This window comes from Henckelia pumila, chromosome 4 (assembly GCF_033568475.1).
Source record: "Henckelia pumila isolate YLH828 chromosome 4, ASM3356847v2, whole genome shotgun sequence".
NCBI classification, from domain to species: domain Eukaryota; kingdom Viridiplantae; phylum Streptophyta; class Magnoliopsida; order Lamiales; family Gesneriaceae; genus Henckelia; species Henckelia pumila.
This window is the reverse complement of record NC_133123.1, coordinates 151868284-151891525: the sequence shown is the minus strand read 5'-3', so window position 1 is coordinate 151891525 and position 23242 is coordinate 151868284. Positions and strand designations below refer to the sequence as shown.

The window sequence follows — 23242 nt, the reverse complement described above, 5'->3', positions numbered from 1 at the left end:
CTCTAGCGCGGGTGTGCTGTCTCAAAGAAAATTTTATCAATTTTTCTGCCACTTTGAGCGCGGGTGCGCTGTCCTGAGGGCCCGGGTGCGCCATCCCAAAAATTTTTACCAAAAGTTTCTGCCACTTTGGGCGCGGGTGCGCCCTCTTGAAGCGCGGGTGCACTCTGAAAAAAAATAATAATTATTAAATAATTAAGAAAACAAGATAACAATACAAATAAACACTAAAATGACAAAAAGAAAAATAAAAACTAAAAAAAAACGCGAGAACAATAAAACTTTGGGTTGCCTCCCAAAAAGTGCTTGGTTTAATGTCGTCAGCCCGAATTTCCTAGTGCTTTTACACCGACTCGATCAATGCAACATTCTCAATGTTCCGTACTTTGTTGCCAAAATAATGTTTCAATCTCTGCCCATTGACTTGAAAAGTCTGTCTATCATGACAACTCAGTTCAATAGCTCCATAGGGATGCACTTTCACCACGGTGAACGGACCAGACTATCTCGATTTCAACTTACCTGGAAATAAGCGGAGACAAGAATTAAATAATAATACATGCTGTCCAGGCTCGAATTCTCTCGTCAGTAATATTTTGTCATGCTACTTTTTGGTCTGTTCTTTGTATAGCTTGGCATTTTCGTAAGAATTATTACGAAACTCATCGATCTCATGCAACTGCAACAAACGCTCTTCTCCAGCAGCTTTCATATCAAAATTCAACTTTTTCACCGCCCAATACGCTCGATGCTGTAACTCCACTGGCAGATGGCATGCTTTACCAAAGACCAACCTGTATGGCGACATGCCAATAGGAGTTTTGAACGCGGTCCGGTATGCCCATAGTGCATCATCCAACTTGATTGTCCAATCCTTCCGGTTCGTGTTGACAGTCTTTTCCAGAATTTGCTTAATTTCCTGGTTGGATATTTCAGCTTGCACATTTGTTTTCGGATGGTATGCACATGCCACTTTATGCCTAACACCATATTTTGTCAGTAATGAATTAAAGATTTTATTGCAAATATGCGTACCTTCATCACTGATTATGGCCCTTGGGGTTCCAAACCTTGTGAAAATAATTTTCTGCACAAACTTAACCACTACACGAGCATCATTAGTGGGGGTGCAAATTGCTTCCACCCATTTTGAAACATAATCAACAGCCAATAAAATATAAGATTGACCAAAGGAGGTGGAAACGGTCCCATAAAATCAATACCCCAAACATCAAATAATTCAACTTCTAAAATATTTGTAATGGGTAATTCATGACGCCTAGATATATTCTCCATCCTTTGACATCTATCACAGGATTTTACCAAGGTATAACTGTCTTTAAATAAAATTGGCCAATAAAAACCAAACTACAGTACCTTTGCGGCTGTTCGTGAGGCTCCAAAGTGACCACCATACGGTGCAGAGTGACATTGTTCCAAAATTTATTTTGCTTCAGCTTCATCTACACATCTCCTTATCACTTGGTCCGAATACTTCTTGTGACGCCCTGGGTTGAGGAGGCGAGGAGTGATCGTCGGTGCCAAGAGGTTTCACGGACAATGAGCGGCTCCTGGTAGGCCTCAAGGCGGAGGGAGACATGAAAGAACCGATCCTGCCGGAATTAGGGGGATTCTGACACTGTGTAGGTATGGGACTGCATAGTTGAGGAGAGTTTAAAAGATTTCATATGTACTACTCATATCATGAAGGTGCATCTTCTTTTCGGAAGCTCATCACATAAGAATTTCAAAGTTAAGCGTACTTGACTTGGGGAAATTATAGGATGGGTGACCCCCTGGGAAGTTTCTCAAGGTGCGTGTGAGTGAGGACAAAAGCATGCTGAAAAGATCCACCTTGAAATAGTGGGTCGTTACAAATGGTATCAGAGACGACCTCTCTTAGTACGGTATGATTCGGGGACGAACCAAGCGGAAGCTGGTGGGCATGTGACGCTTGGGGCTGAGGAGGCGAGGAGTGATCGTCGGTGCCAAGAGGTTGCACGAACAATGAGCGGCTCCTGGTAGGCTTCAAGGCGGAGGGAGACATGAAAGAACCGATCCTACCGGAATGAGAGGGATTCTGAGACTGTGTAGGTATGGGACTGCATAGTTGAGGAGAGTTTAAAAGATTTCATATGTATTACTCATATCAAGAAGGTGCATCTTCTTTTCGAAAGCTCATCACATAAGAACTTCAAAATTAAGCGTGCTTAACTTGGGAAAATTATAGTATGGGTGACCCCCTGGGAAGTTTCTTAGGGTGCGTGCGAGTGAGGACAAAAGCACGCTGAAAAGATCCGTTTTGATACAGTGGATCGTTACACTTCTTGTACACAAACGGATCATCCCATAGATAAAACTTGACATCATGAAAAAATTTCTTCCTTTGGTGATGATTAAGATCTGGAGGCAAAACACCACAAGAAAGAAAATTAGCAAGGTCAGCAAACCAAGGAAGTTTAGAATTTACCTAAAAAAAATGCTCATCGGGAAACGGCTCCTTGATGAGTTCATGTTCAACTTTTCCTTCCAACTCCAAGCGAGACAGATGATCCGCCACTAAATTCTCACTTCCTTTATTGTCTCTAATTTCAAATTCAAACTCTTGTAGTAAGAGTATCCACTGAATCAATCTCGACTTGGCATCCTTCTTGGCAAAGAGATAACGAATTGCTGCATGGTCAGTATAAACAATTACTTTTGAGCCAATGAGATAGGACCTGAATTTGTCGAAGGAGAAAACCACAACCAACATCTCTTTTTCCGTAGTAGTGTAATTTTGTTGTGATCCGTCAAGAATGCGGCTTGCGTAGTAAATTGCCCGAAACATCTTATCTCTTCTTTGTCCCAGAATTGCTCCTACAGCATAATCGTTGGCATCACACATCACTTCAAACGGCTCCTTCCAGTCAGGCACAATCATAATAGGCACAGAAATTAATGCCTCCTTGATCTTTGTGAATTCCTGCAAACACGCATCATCAAAAATAAAAGATGTGTCTTTTTCAAATAAATTACACAAAGGTTTAGTAATTTTAGAAAAATCTCTGATAAAACAATTGTAGAACCCGGCGTGTCCCAAGAAGCTTCTAATGGCTTTCACATTATTTGGCGGTGGAAGCTTTTCAATCGCAACCACTTTTGCTCGATCCACCTCAAACCCATTAGATGACACTTTATGCCCAAGTACGATGCCTTCTTGCACCATGAAGTGACATTTTTTCCAATTAAGCACTAGATTTTTCTCTTGGCAACGCTGCAAAACAAGGATCAGATTATGCAAACAATGATAAAAAAAGACCCAAACACAGAAAAATCATCCATAAAAATTGTCATAACTTCTTCCACCATGTCAGAAAAAATTGCCATCATGCACCGCTGAAAAGTAGCCGATGCATTACAAAAACCAAATGGCATTCTCCTAAAAGCATAAGTACCATAGGGACATGTGAAAGTTGTTTTCTCTTGATCCTCTGGCGCATCAATTTGATTGTAGCCAGAATAGCCATCTAAAAAACAGTAATGTTTATAGCCTGCCAACCTGTCAAGCATTTGATCAATAAAAGGAAGAGGAAAATGATCTTTTCTAGTAGCCTTATTCAACCTTCTATAATCAATGCAAACTCTCCAACCAGTAACAGTACGAGTGGAGATCAACTCATTTTTATCATTTTTAACAGTCATACCTCCTTTTTTTGGCACAACCTGTACTCGCGACACCCAAAAATTGTCAGATATAGCATAAATAATACCAGCATTCAATAATTTCAACACTTCAGCTTTTACTACTTCTTTCAACGCAGGTGTTGGGTTGTGAAACACAAGCAATCTTGATTTTGATGATAGCAAAACTTGTTATTATGTTTATAACATATTTCATCCAGTGTTGTAGATATTAGATGAGAGTTGGAAAGTTTGAGCTGGAAATCAAATAACTCAAGCTGGCGCAGTTCAGTAAATCAATCATATCTCATAGCTCAGAGATCCAAATGACTTGAGGCCAAAACGGTTGGAAAGCTTACTCAAATATCTACAAGTCATATCTCAGGCCAGATGAGTTAATTCGGATGTTATCAAGGTGAAAAAGTGGTCGCAACATTGAGCTGGATGCGAATCGGATCAAAGCTACATCAACCAGATCAAACAGACCAGTCCTGGTATTTTGGCCATAACTTACAGCTCGCTTATCCAAATGGGATGATTCAGTATGCGTTACGAAGCTACAACAATTATCTACAAATCATCTTTAATAAGCTCAATCTGAATCGGAGCATAAGAAGCAGATAAAGCACAATGAAGTTTTGAGATCTGCACAGAAATTCTGCAGAACAGAATTTCTGACACAGCTTAGTATTTCAACTATATCTCTCACATACAAACTTGAAATTGAGCGATTCTTGATTCCGTGGAAAGCCAAGAGAAAGGGCTACAATTTTATGTTCATCACTTTGCCCAAAAATTAGTGAATCAAGAGCTATAATCAAATGAACAGATCAGATGAAACATGGCCAAACCAGATCAAGTGAACAAGACCAGATCAAAGTTGTTCTAACCAGATCAATTGAACCAGACCAGATCAAAGCTCGACCAGATCAAAGTCGGACCAGACCAGATCAAAGCTTGACCAGACCAGATGAGTTTGACTAGATCGAATTGGTCAAACCAGTCCGATGAACAGTAAAATTAGCTCAACTTCAGAAAATGGACAGCAACTCAAATATGACCGTTGCAATTTCAGAAAGTGTCCAGAAACATTCCAAACGGTCATATTATTGAATCTAACGTTCAAATAATTCTTGGAGCTTATAAATACAACACTTTGAAGATCAAACACAAGCTTTTGATGGGGATTAAAAGCATGGGCAGATTATAGAAAAAAAAGAAGCTAGAATGAGAGCAATCCCAAGGTGTGAGGAAGAAGATGAAAAGATGAGCTTTCAACGTTAAATCCTCTACACCAAACCCACTTTATAGAACACTCTTCCATGTTCAATATCTTTGTATATGAGTTGAAGAGAGCTCACTCACACACATACGAGAGGCATGCTTTGAAAAATTAGTTGAGTGAAAGTCTTAGCACAAAGATATTAAAGATTGTGTTTGTAGTCTTGGCATAAAGACGTAAAACATTATGTGGATTGTGAGGTTGAGGCATACGATCGAGAGTGGCTACGAGTTCTTGTTTAGGCATTGGATAAGTCCTAAATCGGATTGGGTTTGTACAAATGGGTTGTATAAATCAAAGTCTTCTAGTGGATCCTTCCGAGGTGGAAGAAGGGGTGACGTGGGAGATTGAGCTCCGAACATCCATAAACAAATTCGTGTATATTTGTTTATCGCATTTACATTATTATTGCCACTGTTTTTAAGATGCATTGTTGAAGCATTTTATGTGTTCTTCATAAACAAAAATATTACACACAAAGTGTTTGATAAAATGCTTCAACCAAACTATTTTTATTATTTGAACTTGCATTATTTTAAAATGACTTTCAAAATGTTTATTCGGTTTATACGAAGGATTATTTTGAGTGTATTCCGCTTGGTTTGAAAACCAAACTCGATATAATTCATCGGTGCTCGGTTTATTTTTTAACATTTCAAGAACGAGCTATTGTAGCTCTAAAATATTTTTAGTGTGTATTCACCCCCCCTCTACACACATATTTCGATCCTAACAATTGGTATCAGAGAGGTTGTTCTTGAAAAAGCACTTGAAACTGATTTAGATCTTCAAAATTTTGTTTTTAAGATTTTCTAACACATATATGCATAGTTGATAATTTTTGACAGCTTGCAGCGACATTGGGAAAAATTGCATAACTCTTTGATCGAGTATCCAAACGACAAACCGCTTTTTTCATTGCAAACGAGACTTGTAGAGGATTGCAGCGGTATAAAATTTGCAGCCTGGTAATGCGCCAAAAAATTCAGTTTATTCGTTGAAGTCAGACCATGTGTGCTACGGCAGAAACTGGAAATGGACATAAAGTTGGTGTTTTTGTCAAAAAGCTCAAAGATATTGCACTCATCAATATATGGGACAAAGAAACTCAAATTTCAGTCATACGTCATCAAGAAAACTCGGTACAATCGTATTAATATTAGCTTTTAAAGAGTTTTTGAGTTCGAATGCCATCTTGATATTCTATTTGTGCTAGCATGTCTTGAATGAAGAATGTCTAGTCATTTCCCTTACAATTGTGGTTGTGCTTAGTGACTAAAGGAACACTTAAATGTTTCATGAATATTTCAATTGGCATATCAATCTTGATTTTGTGATGCTTGATAGTTTGAGATAATTTGGTTCAATGTTGATGAAAGCTTGCTAATTGTCAATTTGTTTATTTGTTGTGCATTGCATTTTTTTTAAAAATGTCGTTTAGTTATCCCTCTACTTTTATCGATTTTAAAGTTTCATAAATATAGGGGGAGAGCTAATTATAATTTTAAGGGGGAGAAAATTTTTTTTGCTTAAAATACACCTTTTTGATTCATACAAAAAGGGAGAGAAATATGTTAGATAAAAATAACGTTCATATTTTTATCCAAGTTTTGTGATCATCAAAAAGGGGGAGATTGTTGGGTTGTGAAACACAATCAATCATGATTTTGATGATAACAAAACTTGTTATTATGTTTATAACATATTTCATCCAGTGTTGTAGATAGTAGATGAGAGTTGGAAAGTTTGAGCTGGAAATCAAATAACTCAAGCTGGCGCAGTTCAGTAAATCAATCATATCTCATAGCTCGGTGATCCAAATGACTTGAGGCCAAAACGGTTGGAAAGCTTACTCAAATATATACAAGTCATATCTCAGGCTAGATGAGTTAATTCGGACGTTATCAAGGCGAAAAAGTGGTCGAAACATTGAGCTGGATGCGAATCGGATCAAAGCTACAGCAACCAGATCAAACAGACCAGTCCTGGTATTTTGGCCATAACATACAGCTCACTTATCCAAATGGGATGATTCAGTATGCGTTACAAAGCTACGACAATGATCTACAAATAATCTTTAAGAATCTCAATCTGAATCGGAGCATAAGAAGCAGATAGAGCACGATGAAGTTTCAAGATCTGCACAGAAATTCTGCAGAACAGAATTTCTGACACAGCTTAGTATTTCAACTATATCTCTCACATACAAACTTGAAATTGAGCGATTCTTGATTCCGTGGAAAGCCAAGAAAAAATGCTATAACTTTTATGTTCATTACTTTTCCCAGAAATAAGTGAATCAAGAGCTATAATCAAATGAACAGATCAAATGAAACATGGCCAAACCAGATCAAGTGAACAAGACCAGATCGAAGTTGCCCTAACCAGATCAATTGAACCAGACCAGATCAAAGCTCGACCAGATCAAAGTCGGACCAGACCAGATCAAAGCTTGACCAGACCAGATAAGTTTGACCAGATCGAATTGGTCAAACCAGTCCTATGAACAGTAAAATCAGCTCAACTTCAGAAACTGGACAGCAACTCAAATATGACCGTTGCAACTTCAAAAAGTGTCCAAAAACATTCCAAACGGTCATATTATTGAATCTAACGTTCAAATAATTCTTGGAGCTTATAAATACAACACTTTGAAGATCAAACACAAGCTTTTGATGGGGATTAAAAGCATGGGCAGATTATAGAAGAAAAAGAAGCTAGAATGAGAGCAAGCCCAAGGTGTGAGGAAGAAGATGAAAAGATGAGCTTTCAACGTTAAATCCTCTACACCAAACCCACTTTATAGAACACTCTTCCATGTTCAATATCTTTGTATATGAGTTGAAGAGAGCTCACTCACACACATACGAGAGGCATGCTTTGAAAGATTAGTTGAGTGAAAGTCTTAGCACAAAGACATTAAAGATTGTGCCCATGCTTTGATAATCTACATAAGGACTATACGACTCCTCCATTAACATCTTATGAATGCAAATATTGGGACTAATTCCTTTGATATCAGAAATTGACCAACCCAAAGCAGATTTAAATTTTCTAAAAACTCTTAATAATTTATCCTTTTCATCATGAGAAAGAGAGGATGAAATAATTACCGGGTAGGTCGAATTTTCTCCCAAAAATGCATAGCATAAATGACCAGGCAATTCTTTCAATTCAGTAGTAGAAAAAACTTGTACCTCTTTTTCGAATTCCTCAGACAATGCTTTAATTTTGTCTTGGCCATCTTTTTCCTTTGGCAAACTTTCAAGAGCAAGAAATTGCTCTCTAAGTTCCCAATCCTCCACATCAAACTGGTTCACAGAATTAATTAAACACCTAGCCAATGAGTTCTCCAACTCCATTCCTACACAAAAATTATTCTCATAAGAATTAGATAAATCAATGCGATTACAAGAATGTACCTCATCTTGGTATTTCATGGTTTTATAGATATTGAAGGTGACAGCTTCACCACCAAATCGTAGAGTTATTTCACCCTCCTGCACATCAATTAACGCTCTGCCAGTCGCCAAGAATGGTCTCTCCAAAATTAAAGGGACATCTTGATCAAATATTTGCAACTAATAAAATCATAATCCTATGTAGAGCTACGAAAATAGTTTGATTTTTTATAAAACTAAAATTTGCAATAAACAAAACTAAATAACCACGAGTTCGCAAGAGAAAAATTCAATAAGCGATGAATGCTAGAGGTTCGACTTCACTTGACTATACACCAAAATTTATTTCTAATGATTGTTCAATTATAAAATCTTCTAATTTATTAGCCAAGAATCCCTATTATTTTCTACTACCTCTCTCGAGTGTCAAGCAGAAATTCGTATTCAATAACAAACTCAATATCTCTATCAAAGTTCAATTATTAAATCCGGAAAATAGTACAAGAATTCTTCTAATGACTTTTATGGAGTTATATGCCTCTCGAACAATATAAACAACAAAGATGTATTTTTCTATGTCGTATTCAAAATTTCCTCTCTCGAGTGATAGATTCTAAACAAAATATCATTCAATCTATTGCCAGTAAATTGAAAGCATTAAAATCAGGAAAACACAAATAAACTGTGCGAAGAAATTTAAATAAATAAATCAAAATATCTCAATCATTGTTTCCAGTCAAGATCAGTCTACCTCTAGACTAAGAAATTAGTTCATAACGCAATTCAAAATCAAATAAGACATGTTTTTTCAACAATCCATAAACTAAGAAAAATAGAGTTCAAAGGAAAACTAGAACGAATTAGAATGAAGCTTCTCCGTCACCGGATTCCGCCGTCTTCAGCCTTCGTACCAAATTCTCGAGCTCTTTTGCAATCCCAATCTCTCAATAAACGTCCTAATGCTCTGAAAAGTCCATAATCCCTCGTAACTCCCAAAATAACTTATCAAATCCTTGTTTTAACTTGACTCAATACTTTCCAAATTTTAGGAGACTAAGCAGCGCGGGTGCCCTCTCCACCGGCGCGGGTGCGCCACGATTAAAACAAGACAGCGCGGGTGCGCTGCTGAATGGGCGCGGGGGGCCATACGTTGCCACAATTCTTCGAAAATTCTTTACAGGGCGTGGGTGCGCCGGGCTTGTGCGCGGGTGCACCATCCTTTCTTCATCTTTTCTTCTTTAATTTCTTATTCCATCATTTTTTTACTTCATTTTCTCAACAAAATTTGGTTGTCACCTAAATTCTTGCAACTACACAAATGACAAGAAAATACGCATAACATCGCTCAAAACATAACAAAAGCCAAGCTAATTCATATAAAATATAAGTGCAAAAATTGCACTTATCAGATGCTTCTCATTAAAACCTTATCAAGAAAAATCCAATGGGACAAAATCCTAATGAAGGAAAAAGAGTACGACATCTCTCGCGATACTTGTTAATTGCCTCATTAAAAATCTTGTTATGAAAATCACGTGGAAAAAATCATAGACAATGGAAAAAGAGTACAACTTTGATTGTTCCCCCTCTTTCAAGCATCACTTGAAATTATTAACTCGTCTTATTCCAATCTTGTGCACGTATTTGCCAAAAATTGATTCAGATGCTGATTTTGCCATAGATATGTTACTTCAAGACCAAATATATCTTCTTCTTCAAGTTGTCAAAAACAATATTTTGAGCATCAAATCCTTCGATGATGATTCTATATGTATCACCATCAAATCAGTGCATCCACGATAAGTGCAAATATTTTCTCATAATCCGCTTGAAATGTTAATATTTGCTCATATGTCACATGTCACTTGTCAATCATTTGTTATTGACAATCTCTACAAATTGTAGTTCAAAATAATCATCATTTTGCATAATAGCAAAACACACAAATGATTATATAGTTTTGATCCCAAATAATTTGCAAAATCTCATCTTTTAATATATCTGTTATTCTTCAGGAATAACATAATCCAACTTGAATTCATTGAAATAATTGGTCGTTCACGCTTCTAGCGTCTTTCTCATTTACTTGCAAGTAATATAAGATATGGTCCTGCAGGACATTAATTTCTTTTCACAACGACCAGCCTTCATTATTCTTTTCACATTGAGATGTTCACTCATTTTCTTTAAAGGGATTTCGTCACTAAAGAAGATTTATATATATTGTTCAACTTGAACATAAATGAAGCTAAATAATATAAATGATATTATACACAAGATCAAATAATGTATTTTGAGATTTAAACTTTGAACATCATTTTCACTTTATATTCATTGGGATCGATCTCAAAAATATTCTTGTAGCTTCTAATTTCTCCCCCTCAATGTTGGAAACATTGTTTTACAAAAATAACAAATGAGAATTTTGCGTCATAAAATCTCATTGCTCAAATAATTGATCATAAGATTTAATTTATTTCCAACATATTTACAATCTCTTCAAGAGATTTATGTAGTGCATTTATCGCATAAACATTAACTTCCAGTACATGAGCATTTGGCATAATATTTATAATATATCTTTCAGATATCTCCAAATATGACCCATTTATTTTTATGGTTTAATAGTTTATTGGAGGAAAAATAAATCAACTAAACCAACGTATTTATAATCATAAAATTGATATGCATATACTCTTTTTTGATCAAGCTTGTCTTGATTACATATTCTGGAAGTTTTTCTCAATACGTATTTTTGCAAACATCATGTTGCGCTTTGTGGGATCACGTTATTTATTCATTCTAGATAATATGGGGATTCTCTACCAATTTGAGCTAATGATAGTGATATAAAATTTGATAAGCCAATAAGAATTCATAAAATTTTATGGATCTTTGATTCAAAAACATTCATATTTATCGATCTAGGGTCTAGGGACTTTTGGCTTATTCATTAACAACTTTGTGCACTATATCAATAGTTTTTCAACTATTTATATAATTTGAATGTTCAATTCAATCCATTATGTCAAACTCTAAAAGTATTTATATCAATGATACTTTTGGAGCTCTTTAGCTCTTCTAAAAATATTAATTTTTAATATACTATTTAAATCAAATCAATATCTACTAGATTCAAAAATCCATATACGTCAATATTGTATATCACTATTTTATAATATCAAGCACATCATATCATTTTTTTTCATCGTCAATCAAACGATCTTCAAGATCTTTCATACATTTATATCAACATACGATGAAACATATAATTTTGGTAGACATCAACGGTCTCCACAAACTTTTATATATTGCTTGATAGATATCAATAAAATCTCTTTACGTACTTCAGGTACGATAGTGATATGAGATACCGATGTACACTTAGTACGATACTTGATTATGACGTATATTTCAATATTTTGTGTCAAATTCATAATTCATATATCGCTTCATGCGAGATAACATATTCTTCCTTGAAGAATTAAACTACAGTATATCAGCTGTGTTCATTGACACTGTCATGTTCTCTTAAAAGAATGGACAACATTAATCAGACATCTTTCAAAATTGTTTTCCTTGAACAAAATATCATAAATAAGATATTACAAAAATTGAAATTGAAAAATCAAGTGTACCTTTTTTTCAAATTCTTGTATGCACCAAATTGAGCTTTTACTTTCAACAATAACATTCGATCCATATGTGAGTTGAAATGTGAATTTACTCATATGTATTTTCCTCATTAATGTCTTCAATTTAATGTGTTCTTTGTTTATTATTATAATTATAATTATAATGTATTACATATATCTATTCTATCTATTATCTATCTATTTAGGCTCCGTTTGGTAGCCTATATTATTAATATGTGTATAATTTATCCTATCAAATCCCACGTTCTTCTCATCATATTATTTATTCATCTATTAATTATTTATTTTACATCAATCAAATCATCAATTATTTATCTTACATCAATCAAATCATTTAATTTAAATTACTATATTACCCCTTATAAATAATATTATTCATATTTTATTTTATTTTTAAAAGGATAAAATGGTAATTTGTCATTTTTTAATATAAATTTTATAAATCAAATCAATAAATTATAATCCATCAATCAAATCAAATACTATATTTACTATCATTTTTTATTTATTTTTTATTACATTATATTACTTATCTATGTATTATTTATCTCATCAAAACTACCAAGCGGTACCTTATGTTATAATTTATTACATATATAAATATGTTAGTTGATTTTTGAATTTACTTGACTATTTTTAATTTAATGTGTTCTTTGTTTATTATTATAAGGGAAAATAATTTTTTTAGTCCAATAACTTTACCCCCTTTGAATTTTGGTCCATTAACTTTTTTGATGTGGGTTTTGGTACATTAACTTTGCATTTACAGTGTTTTTTGGTCCAACTGCATACGTGTCAGCTTTTGATTGGTCCACGTCATTTTTTTGGACCAATCAGAAGTTGACACGTAAGCAGTTGGACCAAAAAACACAAAAAATGCAAAGTTAGTGTACCAAAACCCACATCGAAAAAGTTAATGGACCAAAATCAAAACATGGACAAGTTAATGGACCAAAAAACTTATTTTCCCTTATTATAATTATAATGTATTGCATGTATCTATTCTGTCTATTATCTATCTATTTATATTATTATTTATTACATATATAAATATGTTAGTTGATTTATTAATTTACTTGACTATCATTTTCTCATTATTAAAAAATTAATATGTTTTTATCTTTCAATAATTTATTTATGTGACTATTAAATATTTTTACCATACTTTATAATTTATTTTATTCGATACTATAATTCGCAAATGAACAAGTACATGAATTACTAATAATACTCTTTTAAGATAGTATATGAATACTTAAAATAAAAAAAGCTGCATAGTGTACTTTATTTTTTTAATCTAATGAATATCTACTTTATTTTAATTTTTCTAAGTTATCTAATATCTATTTTACTATTATTATTAACATATGATTGACAATTGTGAATTAACTTAAATTTTTTATTTTTTACGCACTAATTTTCTATTATACACTTTTATATTTTTGCATCTATTATTTATCATTATCAATATATAAATATGTGACTTCATTTGTGAGTTTACTTGACTACTCTTTTCTCATTATTAAATAATTAATGAGCTTTTATTTTTTTAATAATTTATTTATGTGAGTTCAATTGTGAATTTACTTGACTACCCTAAGGATATTTGAAGAATTTTTTTTCCCGATCTTTTGATTGTATTTAACTTTCACTGAAAATATGAGACATATTATTATTTCATGTGAAAAAGAAAACAACAAATTCATGATTATACTCAGAATATATCTAAGTTGACTAAGCACCCAATATAGAAATCAAGTTATAACGTAGTTCAAAAATTAAGCGAAGACACGCGACAATAAATTCACATATTTATATAATATATAGATAGATAGATTTAAGCATGTATTACTATTTTGTATATATTTAATATATAATATTATGTTATTATATAAAAAGATTCTATGACATCTCATTATAATAACGTGATATAAATATGTGAGTTGATTTGTGAATTTATTTGACTATCATTTTCTCATTATTAAATAGAAAGACCGCGTCTTATAACAAGAAACTCGTTGCTGTTTGAACAATCATACAGTAGAAACATTAACACATGTCTCATTTATACATAAAGACTCATATCATTTTTGTTCTATTATTTATCGTCGTTTTTGCCTAAATTCAACTCTTGTCTCTTTCAGTTGAATTCAACATAGAGTTGACCGATATATTTTTTTTGACATATAATATAATTATTAATATGAAATATAGGTTTCATTGCTTGACACATGCAACACACATGCTTATGCCTAGTATATATTATTCACCGCAGCACACGCGTTGTGTGTGTAACATTATATATATTACTAATAATACTCTGATAAGATAATATATGAATACTTAAAATAAAAAAGTTGCATAGTGTACTTTAATTTTTTTTAATCTATCTAATATCTTAATGTGTTCTTTGTTTATTATTATTATTAAAATTATATATTATCTATTATCTATCTATTACATATATAAATATGTGAGTTGAACTGTGAATTTACTTATATGTCATTCCCTCATTAATGTCTTCAATTTAATTTGTTCTTTGTTTATTATTATAATTATATATATATATAATGTATTACATATATCTATTCTATCTATTATCTATCTATTTATATTATTATTTATTACATATATAAATATGTTAGTTGATTTATGAATTTACTTGACTATCATTTTTTAATTATTAAATAATTAATATGTTTTTCTCTTCCAATAATTTATTTATGTGACTAATAAATATTTTTACCATACTTTATAATTTATTTTATTCAATATTATAATTCACAAATAAACAAGTACATGAATTACTAATAATATTTTTTTAAGATAGTATATGAATAATTAAAATAAAAAAGGTTGCATAGTGTACTTTTTTTAATCTAATGAATATCTACTTTATTTTAATATTTCTAATCTATCTAATATGTATTTTACTACTATTATTAACATATGATTAACAATTGTGAATTAACTTAAATATTTTTATTTTTTACACACTAATTTTTTATTATACACTTTCATATTTTTGCATCTACAATTTATCATTATCAATATATAAAGATGTGAGTTCATTTGTGAATTTAATTGAGTACTTTTTTCTCACTACTAAATAATTAATGTGATTTTCTCTTTCAATAATTTATTTATGTGAGTTCATTTGTGAATTTATTTGACTACCTAAGAAAACTTGAAGATTTTTTTTTTCCAATCTTTTGATTGTATTTAACTTTCACTAAAAATATGAGACATTATTATTTCATGCGAAAAGAAAACAACAAATTTATGACTGTACTCAGAATATATCTAAATTGTCTACGTATCCAATATAGCGATCAAGTCATAACGTAGTTCAAAAATTAAACGAAGACACACGACAATAAACTCATATATTTATATAATAGAATAAATAAATAGATAGATACACGACAATAAACCCAGTGGAAGGCACGTAAAAAACTAAAAACACAATTGGCCACACTTTCTTTTTTTTTTTCTTTTTTTTTTTTATAGTTCCATGTACAAGAATCTCTTTCGTAATAATTCTTCAAAAAAAAAAAATGTCCATTAATCGTCATGAATGACACGAAACCCATTGTTTCCATTTTCATGTTGATGTTTTTCAATTTGCTTGGCTGAGTCCACCAATGATTTTTTACAGCCCCACAGCTCTATGCATTGAAGGGTATCTATTTCTCCTATGCCAACAGGAATCTCATCCATGCTCCTGGCCATCACGAGAATCAAGGTTTCAAGGCATGGGAAATGCTCTTTTTCCGTTTCCCACTTCACCAGCCCATCTAACTCAGAACAAAAATACTTGAGTTGAAGAAATTCACCTTCCACTGTTTTCCACTCGGAAAGTTTAGTGCCACAATTATCCGCCATCGTGAGCACTTGAAGATTCGGGAGCGACCCGATTATGGTCATGTTTCCCAAGGTAATGGGACTCCTTCCAGAGTTAAAATCTTTAGAGCCATTGGGAAAGCATGGTTCCATGTTATTGAGGAATGGCGCCAGTCCTGATTCTTATACCGCACAATGATATCCAAGTGCTCGAGGTTTCGTAAATCCGAAAGGTTGCCGAAATTAAAATAATCCCAACCACGATTCTTCATATTATATGCAACTTTCAACTTTTTCAGATTCACGAGTATTCTGGTGATCTGGTCGGCGAATACAAAATCTATCACTCTCTCGATTGTTTGTAGATCACTTTCATGAACAAATTCGGTGTCAGAGGGGTAGTAGTATAAATGAAGGCCTTCGTGAAAGATCAGATGCCTTAACTTGGGCATCATTAAAATTTGATATGGTAGGTCTACTGGGAAATAATCTTCACGAACAATAGTTTCAAGATTAGGAAATTTTGATAATGAGACTGGAGATGTATCCAATTTGGAAAAATGTAAGTACCTCAAATTATGGAATGTGGAGATTGTATCTGAAAAGTTGGACCCGCTTATGCCTGGTGTATCGAAGATACAGATGTGCCTAGACCGTACATGTAATTTTGACAGAGAATTTGTATGGGAAAACAGTAGAATTGATCGAACGCTTGAATCTAGGACTTCCCATTCTTTATCTCCCTCGGTGTTTTGAATTGTGAGGCGGCGACATGGATTCTCTATGAATTCTGTTCCGGAATCTGTTTTGGATGACACATGACGATGAAGAAACCCATCTTCTTCAGCTTTTGTTATGCAAATCTCCCTCAACATATCATGGATTCCAATTGCTTTGAGTTTACCATCCCGCCTTTTCTTGCTCACCAAGAGCAAACTTCTCTTCACAAGATCCTCCAAGTAACTTTCCCCAACATCTTCCAAGCATTTGAACCCATCATTTGGTTTCAGAAATCCCTCCGCAACCCACAACCTGAGTAGCTTAGAAACATCTATTTCAAAATCTTCTGGGAAAGCCGCAATGTATAGGAAACATGGTTTTAGTCGGAGAGGTAACCGATCATAACTAAAACAGAGTATCTTTGAGCATTGAAGTGCAATTGTAGGCTCTCTAGAACTTATATTGTCCGAAATATTTTCCCAAACTTCTTCTCTCTTGACGTTTTCTGCAGAAATCAGTAGTCCAGCAACCACTACGATGGTGAGTGGAAGTCCACCGCAATTTTTCGCAATCTTCTTCCCGACCTCCACCAGTTGGGGAGGACAAGATTGTTGTCCAAAAACTCTTTCTTGAAGTAGTTCCCAACTTTGGTCTTCAGTTATAAAATTCATTTGGTGAACCAGAGTATCTGAACATCCTGCATAAGAAGCCACATCTAACAGCCTGGTGGTTAACAAGATTCGACTTCCACTACCATCATCGGGGAATGTCATCTTTAAACCATCCCATGCTTCGGTACTCCACATATCATCAATCACAATGAGATATCGCCTGCCCATGAGATTTTGGTACACTCGTTTTGCCAATTCTGCTTGGCTCCCATTAGATTGTTCATTCTTGAGGGACTTCAAAAGCCCCGAAAGAATCTCTTTCCTTTGATACTCTTGTGACACTGTAATCCATGCGTGTGTGTCGAAGTATTGAGAAAGGATTGAATCCTCGTAGGCTCTTCTAGCTAGAGTCGTCTTCCCGATTCCTCCCATCCCCACAATTGGGATGATTTGAAGCTTAGCAGAATCTTCGTATAACCTTTCTTTGATTGAATTCAAGTCATCCTCAAATCCCACAACCATTTTTTTGGCAGTGGCTTGGATCGTAGATAAAGAATCAACAGGAGAAGAATAAGACAGGGATGGGAGATCTTGAGCTGTGTCACTGTTGTTCATCTTCAGCGTCTCTCCCAAAATAAAATCAATTCTTTCAGACGCCATGGTTAAGTCTCGATCCAAATTCATCTCATCATCATGATCAGTAGTAGATGCCCAACACAAATACGAATCCATGAAATCTTGAGCTTCAAATGCAGCTTTGTTGATCCCATTCTCCACAAAATCAAGTGTTCCATGATGCTTGTCTGAATAATCTTCAAGGAAAGTGATGATTAAATCAACTTTATCATGGAAAGAAATTTGTGAAGAGGATCGGCATACTGTTGAAGATCCCCAATCTCTCGCAAAGATCGAGCAAGAGCAAGAAGCGCAGCGTAAGCAGCCATGGGAAAATGAGAGCCACGCGTTTTCTTGATATAATACAATTAATTAATCATTATTTATAAAGAAAAGGGTTGACCCGAAGGAAATTAATCATTATTTATGTATTTAGCTTTGGGAAAACTGGGTGCGGGAAGAATAATACCATTAATTAATCATTATTTTTTTTTACAAGAGATCGGTTCTGATTTTGTTTTTGAAATTTAATTTTCTCCTACAAATTATAATAAATTTCATTCTAAAATTTTAAAATAACTTGATATATAATAGTTGAGCTAGAGAGATTGATAAACCGCCTAGGCGTTGACCACCGCCCTAATTTTTAGATAGTTGAAGCTTTTGAGAGTTATTGCATTAATTGACGGTATAAGGAACTGCTTAAATTAGCATACATATAACTTTGGAAAAATTGATATTTAATCCTATAAATTTATCACTTTTAAATTTTGATATGATATCTTGTCGGTTTTGATTTAATTCCACTATTTTTAAAATGTTTAGAAATGGGTCATTTTTTTTATCATGATGGATGGGTTGGCATGGTTTTTGGTGACAAAGAAGATTTGAATGATTATTTTGGTCACATCACATACACGTATGGTATTTAATATTATACACATCACATTTAATTATTGTAGACAAACTTAAAACCCTCTCTAATATGCACTGAACATAAGAAATCCCTTTTGTTTTTCGCTCTCCACAAATCCTGACCAACTTTGGTGAGATTATTGACACTTTTATTCATCATTATTTCCCACTCCTGCCGCTGGAGTAATTCTATCATTTTGATCTCATGATGTCACCTCCACGTACTTTGAATTCATCTCAAACTTGGACAAAAAAAGAAGATACTGAAAACCCAATAAACAATAACTCAATTTAATTTTCAAGATACAAAATCAAGTTTTAACCTGAATAATCAAGGTAGCAGCGTTGGCTCTCCTGGTCATGTAGTTCCGAAGCTCCCTTTCTTGGCTAACCTTCTCCAATAATGCATCTCTCGAATACCAAATTCTCACGTCTTCTGGTGTAGTTCCCAAGCTACCAAACCATCTTTCGTAATCTCGTGTAGAATTGCTTCTCTTCTGCTTAGAAATTTAGAGCCCGTTTGGATTTGGTAGAAAGTATTTAAAAAAAAGTGCTTTGTGGATAGAGAAGGAGATTTTATTAGGTTGAATGAGAGAGGAATGAGGCTTTTCAGTTTTTTGAATAATAATTAATATTAATACACTAAGCACATGCAATGCATGTGCACATAATATATTTTTATAAAAATGATAATTAAAAATTAAGATAGTGGGATAGTGGGAATAAGAATTGGGAGTTTTTTAATCCTAAATAACATTTTTACCTCTTAATCATTGAATAGATTTGAAATAATTATAAGGATAAATTTGAAAATTTATTAAAATGATCAAAGTTAGTTACTCTAATGGGTTTATTAATCATAATATAGTAAAGATGATGTGTATATTAATTAGGTGCGATTATTGATAAAAAAAAATGTGAATAACATCATTAGATGGAAAAAAGTGTTGATTTAAAAAAAATAATTTACTCGAAAGGGACTTAATTTCACATGAATGAGTCAGAGTTAAATCACAGTTTTAAAAGATAATTGATTGTTTTAGTAATTTAATGACATGGAGAAACTAATTTTTCAATTAGTTCAAATTGAGTATATATTCATATGAAAAAAAGATTAAGAATCCATCATCAATTTTTATTTACAAGATAATGACTCGTAAATAGATATAGAGATAAAATATATGAAAATTGAGAGTCTGAAATCAAGTCATTTCATTAGTTGGTTGACTACCGATGACTTAAATTTTGTTTCAATATGACACAAATTAAATCAATCACATTTAATTATGTGAAAGGATAAAATTAAAAATAACAAGCTAACGATACCTCGAATATTAGTGCTCGAAAATTGTAGATTAGATTTGAGAAAATGAGTTCATGAATACGTGTCCCCTACAATGCAGACACAAATCAAGCGAATTATGAATCGTAATGGTTACACAGACATTGCGATGATTTTTCAGATATAATTAAAGGCAAATGACATATTTTCTGGTGCGTACAACTAAACCAAACTTCAATTCATTTAACTGTAAAAACATGTATATTGAAAACTTTTTTGTTGTAATAGCAAAGTAATCACTCTTTGATCGATGATATCAATATTCATATTATATAATTTTATCTTTTTAAAGTGTAATTTCGTTATTTTGCCTAAGAATACATATCTTGACATATATCGACCTCTTGGTTGTCGTTATTTTTCTCTAAGTGGTGCATGTGTGTTTAATATCATCTATTGCATCTATGTTATTGAACTGCAAAAAGCTGATTTTGTATGGATATTCGAATTCATCTTAATGGATAAGTTAACATTTGTAAGTCATAGGAAACATTCAAAAAGTCATATAGCATCTTTAATATGTTGTTATTGATTAATATTTTATTATTATAATTTATTTAAAAAAAATTATAATCATTTATCTTTTGAGGTTGTAAACATCATCTAAATCGTGAATGAATGTACACATGGATTCTCGTTAATATACGCACGGTAAGTAAATGATAATGATGGAGAATTTTATGATAAATGTTCACGTGTATTTCATAGACGGAGTCATTGACATTATCTTGACATATATATTTATATATAAATAATTGAACGATGAGTCAATTTGTTTGCATGAGATTAAGTACCGAACGATTATGCAATTTGATAATTATTTTCACGATACACATAACATTAAATTCAAACTATCTACTTTCGAATTAATCTCTCCACTATTAATATAATAAGATTTTTATAATTGATCTTGTGTTAAGATTAGTAATTTTTTGTATAAGCCACCATAATTTAATTGTCTATTAAAGAGATTCATGACTATCGATAACTAATTATATAAATTTTCTTTTATCAATATCAATAATTTGATTGATATAGAACAAAGTTTATTAAAATTAACGTCAAAGCATAAATATTTTTTTATAGATAATAGAAGAATAATCATTAAATTTGTTTATTAAAATTAACATCAAAGGATAAATACTTTTTTTTATAGATTATAGAAGAATAATTCATATTATTTATTCTCGACTCTATCCAATATAATATAATAAGATTTTTATAATTGATCTTGTGTTAAAATTAGTGATTTTATTTTTATATAAATCACCATAATTAATTTTCTATTAAAGAGCTTCATGATTATCGACAACTAATTATATAAAGTTTCTTTTATTAATATCAATAATTTGATTGGTGTAGAACAAATTTTATTAAAATTAACGTCAAAGGATAAATATTTTTTTTATAGATAATAGAAGAATTAAGTTTGTTTATTAAAATTAACGTCAAAAGGATAAATGTTTTTTTTTATATTGATTATGGAAGAATAATTCATACTATTTATTCTCGACTGTCTCCACTATTAATGTAATAAGATTTTTATGTTTATTTTCTGTTAAGATTAGTGATTTTGTTTTTATATAAGCCACCATAATTAATTTTCTATTAAAGAGATTCATGATTATCGATAACTAATTATATACAGTTTTTTTATTAATATCAATAATTTGATTTTTTTTTTACGGTATCAATAATTTTTTGGGTTTTTATTATTTTTAATGTAAAAATTAAATATAATTTCAAAAATAATGTAAAATTTAAAAAGTTTCAGGTGAAACGCCACAAGCGTCCGCCACGAGTTATGACGACGCTGCCTTGTTGGCAGTGATATCCAATTGTTGGCAGCCCTCCACCAATCGAAATCCAATCGATATCCAATTAAACGGTATCGATTTTAATGGGTATCCACTTCAACGGTCGAGATGCGCTCATATATATGTTCAATTATCCGTTTAATTATACGAATGACTTTTAAATACACTTCGCACAATATGCTCAACTCAATTGCTCAATTTCTGTATCGTTCTCTCAAATCCATAATCTTTAATTTTTTGTTGTTCGTCGGGCTTAGTATTCGTCTAATCTCTTCTCCGCATCTCTCGTTCATCGACTTCAATTTTCGTTTTCGTCATCTGCAAAATTCAACTTAAAGTAAGTATATTAATGTTTCATTCATTTTAAATAATTTTACATTCAAAATTATGTTATATATATATATATATATATATATATATATTTGTACATTATATTTATATTTATATATGATACACGATATTTATACATATATTTATCAGTATATATATATTTATTTATATATGTATATATACGATAGATACATATATATAAATATATAGATTTCATATTTTTTTGAGCACTCATATAATCTGTGATGTGGCGTTATATATATTTATATATATATATAAGATATTTTTCAGCTGCTCAACCATGTTTTTCCACTTGGTCCGCGACCACTAAAACCCGGTAGTGGGTTTTAGTGTTTTTTGTTTTCTTTTTCGCATCACTAAAAACCCACTACCAGGTTTTAGTGGTCGCGAACCAAGTGGGAAAACATGGTTGGGCAGCTGAAAATTCCTATATATATATATATATATATATTTAAAAAAAACCAAAGTTATATATATATATATAGATTTCATATTTTGAGCACTCATATTATTTGCGATGTGGCGTTATTTATTCATATATATTATTTATATATATATATATATATATGAATATATATTCGATAAATCGATATTTGTATATATATTTATATATATTTTGCGATGTGGCATTATATATATATATATATATATATATATATATATATATATATTTACGCGTCAAGAAAATATACGTGTAAATACCGTGTTCCCATAATTTATTTAAAAAAAAATAGATGGGTGGGTGGGGGAATGGATGATTACGGGCAGATGGTGGGTGGGAACGGTGGTTGACAGCGGGGTGGGTAGCGGGGTCGGGGTCTGCCAACAAGGCAGCGTCTGCCACAGTCGATGGCGGACGCTGCCTTGTGGCCGCCGACAAGGCAGCGTCCACCACAGTTGGTGGCGAACGCTCGATGTTTTACGTTATTAATTGCAATTTTTTTTATTTTACGTTATTTTTGAAATTACATTTATTTTTTACATTAAAAATAATAAAAACCTGATTGGTATAGAACAAAGTTTATTAAA

General features: G+C 32.4%; 2 protein-coding genes across 2 annotated transcripts; both read right to left on the bottom strand.

Moving 5' to 3' along the window:
* Positions 1-601: 601 nt before the first annotated feature.
* On the bottom strand, positions 602-1460 carry LOC140862081 (uncharacterized). Its single transcript, XM_073265084.1, has 2 exons — positions 1375-1460; positions 602-977 (listed from the first exon to the last, which is right to left on the bottom strand). Exons 1-2 carry the CDS (start codon positions 1458-1460, stop codon positions 602-604), a joined length of 462 nt encoding a protein of 153 aa, XP_073121185.1.
* Positions 1461-16088: 14628 nt separating this feature from the next.
* Positions 16089-19215, bottom strand: LOC140864688 (putative late blight resistance protein homolog R1A-10). The gene is made up of 2 exons (XM_073268987.1): positions 16413-19215; positions 16089-16332 (listed from the first exon to the last, which is right to left on the bottom strand). Exons 1-2 carry the CDS (start codon positions 17903-17905, stop codon positions 16233-16235), a joined length of 1593 nt encoding a protein of 530 aa, XP_073125088.1. The 5' UTR covers positions 17906-19215; the 3' UTR covers positions 16089-16232.
* Positions 19216-23242: the final 4027 nt, after the last annotated feature.

Excerpts from the sequence above, each read along its gene's own strand:
- LOC140864688 (XM_073268987.1), bottom strand. The coding sequence starts at position 17,905 with ATGGATTCGTATTTGTGTTGGGCATCTACTACTGATCATGATGATGAG. Across the intron at positions 16,333-16,412 it reads TCCACATTCCATAATTTGAG|ATTATTTCCCAGTAGACCTA; the intron begins GTACTTACATTT and ends TTGTTCGTGAAG.
- LOC140862081 (XM_073265084.1), bottom strand. The coding sequence starts at position 1,460 with ATGAAGCTGAAGCAAAATAAATTTTGGAACAATGTCACTCTGCACCGT. Across the intron at positions 978-1,374 it reads CCTCACGAACAGCCGCAAAG|GCATAAAGTGGCATGTGCAT; the intron begins GTACTGTAGTTT and ends ATATGGTGTTAG.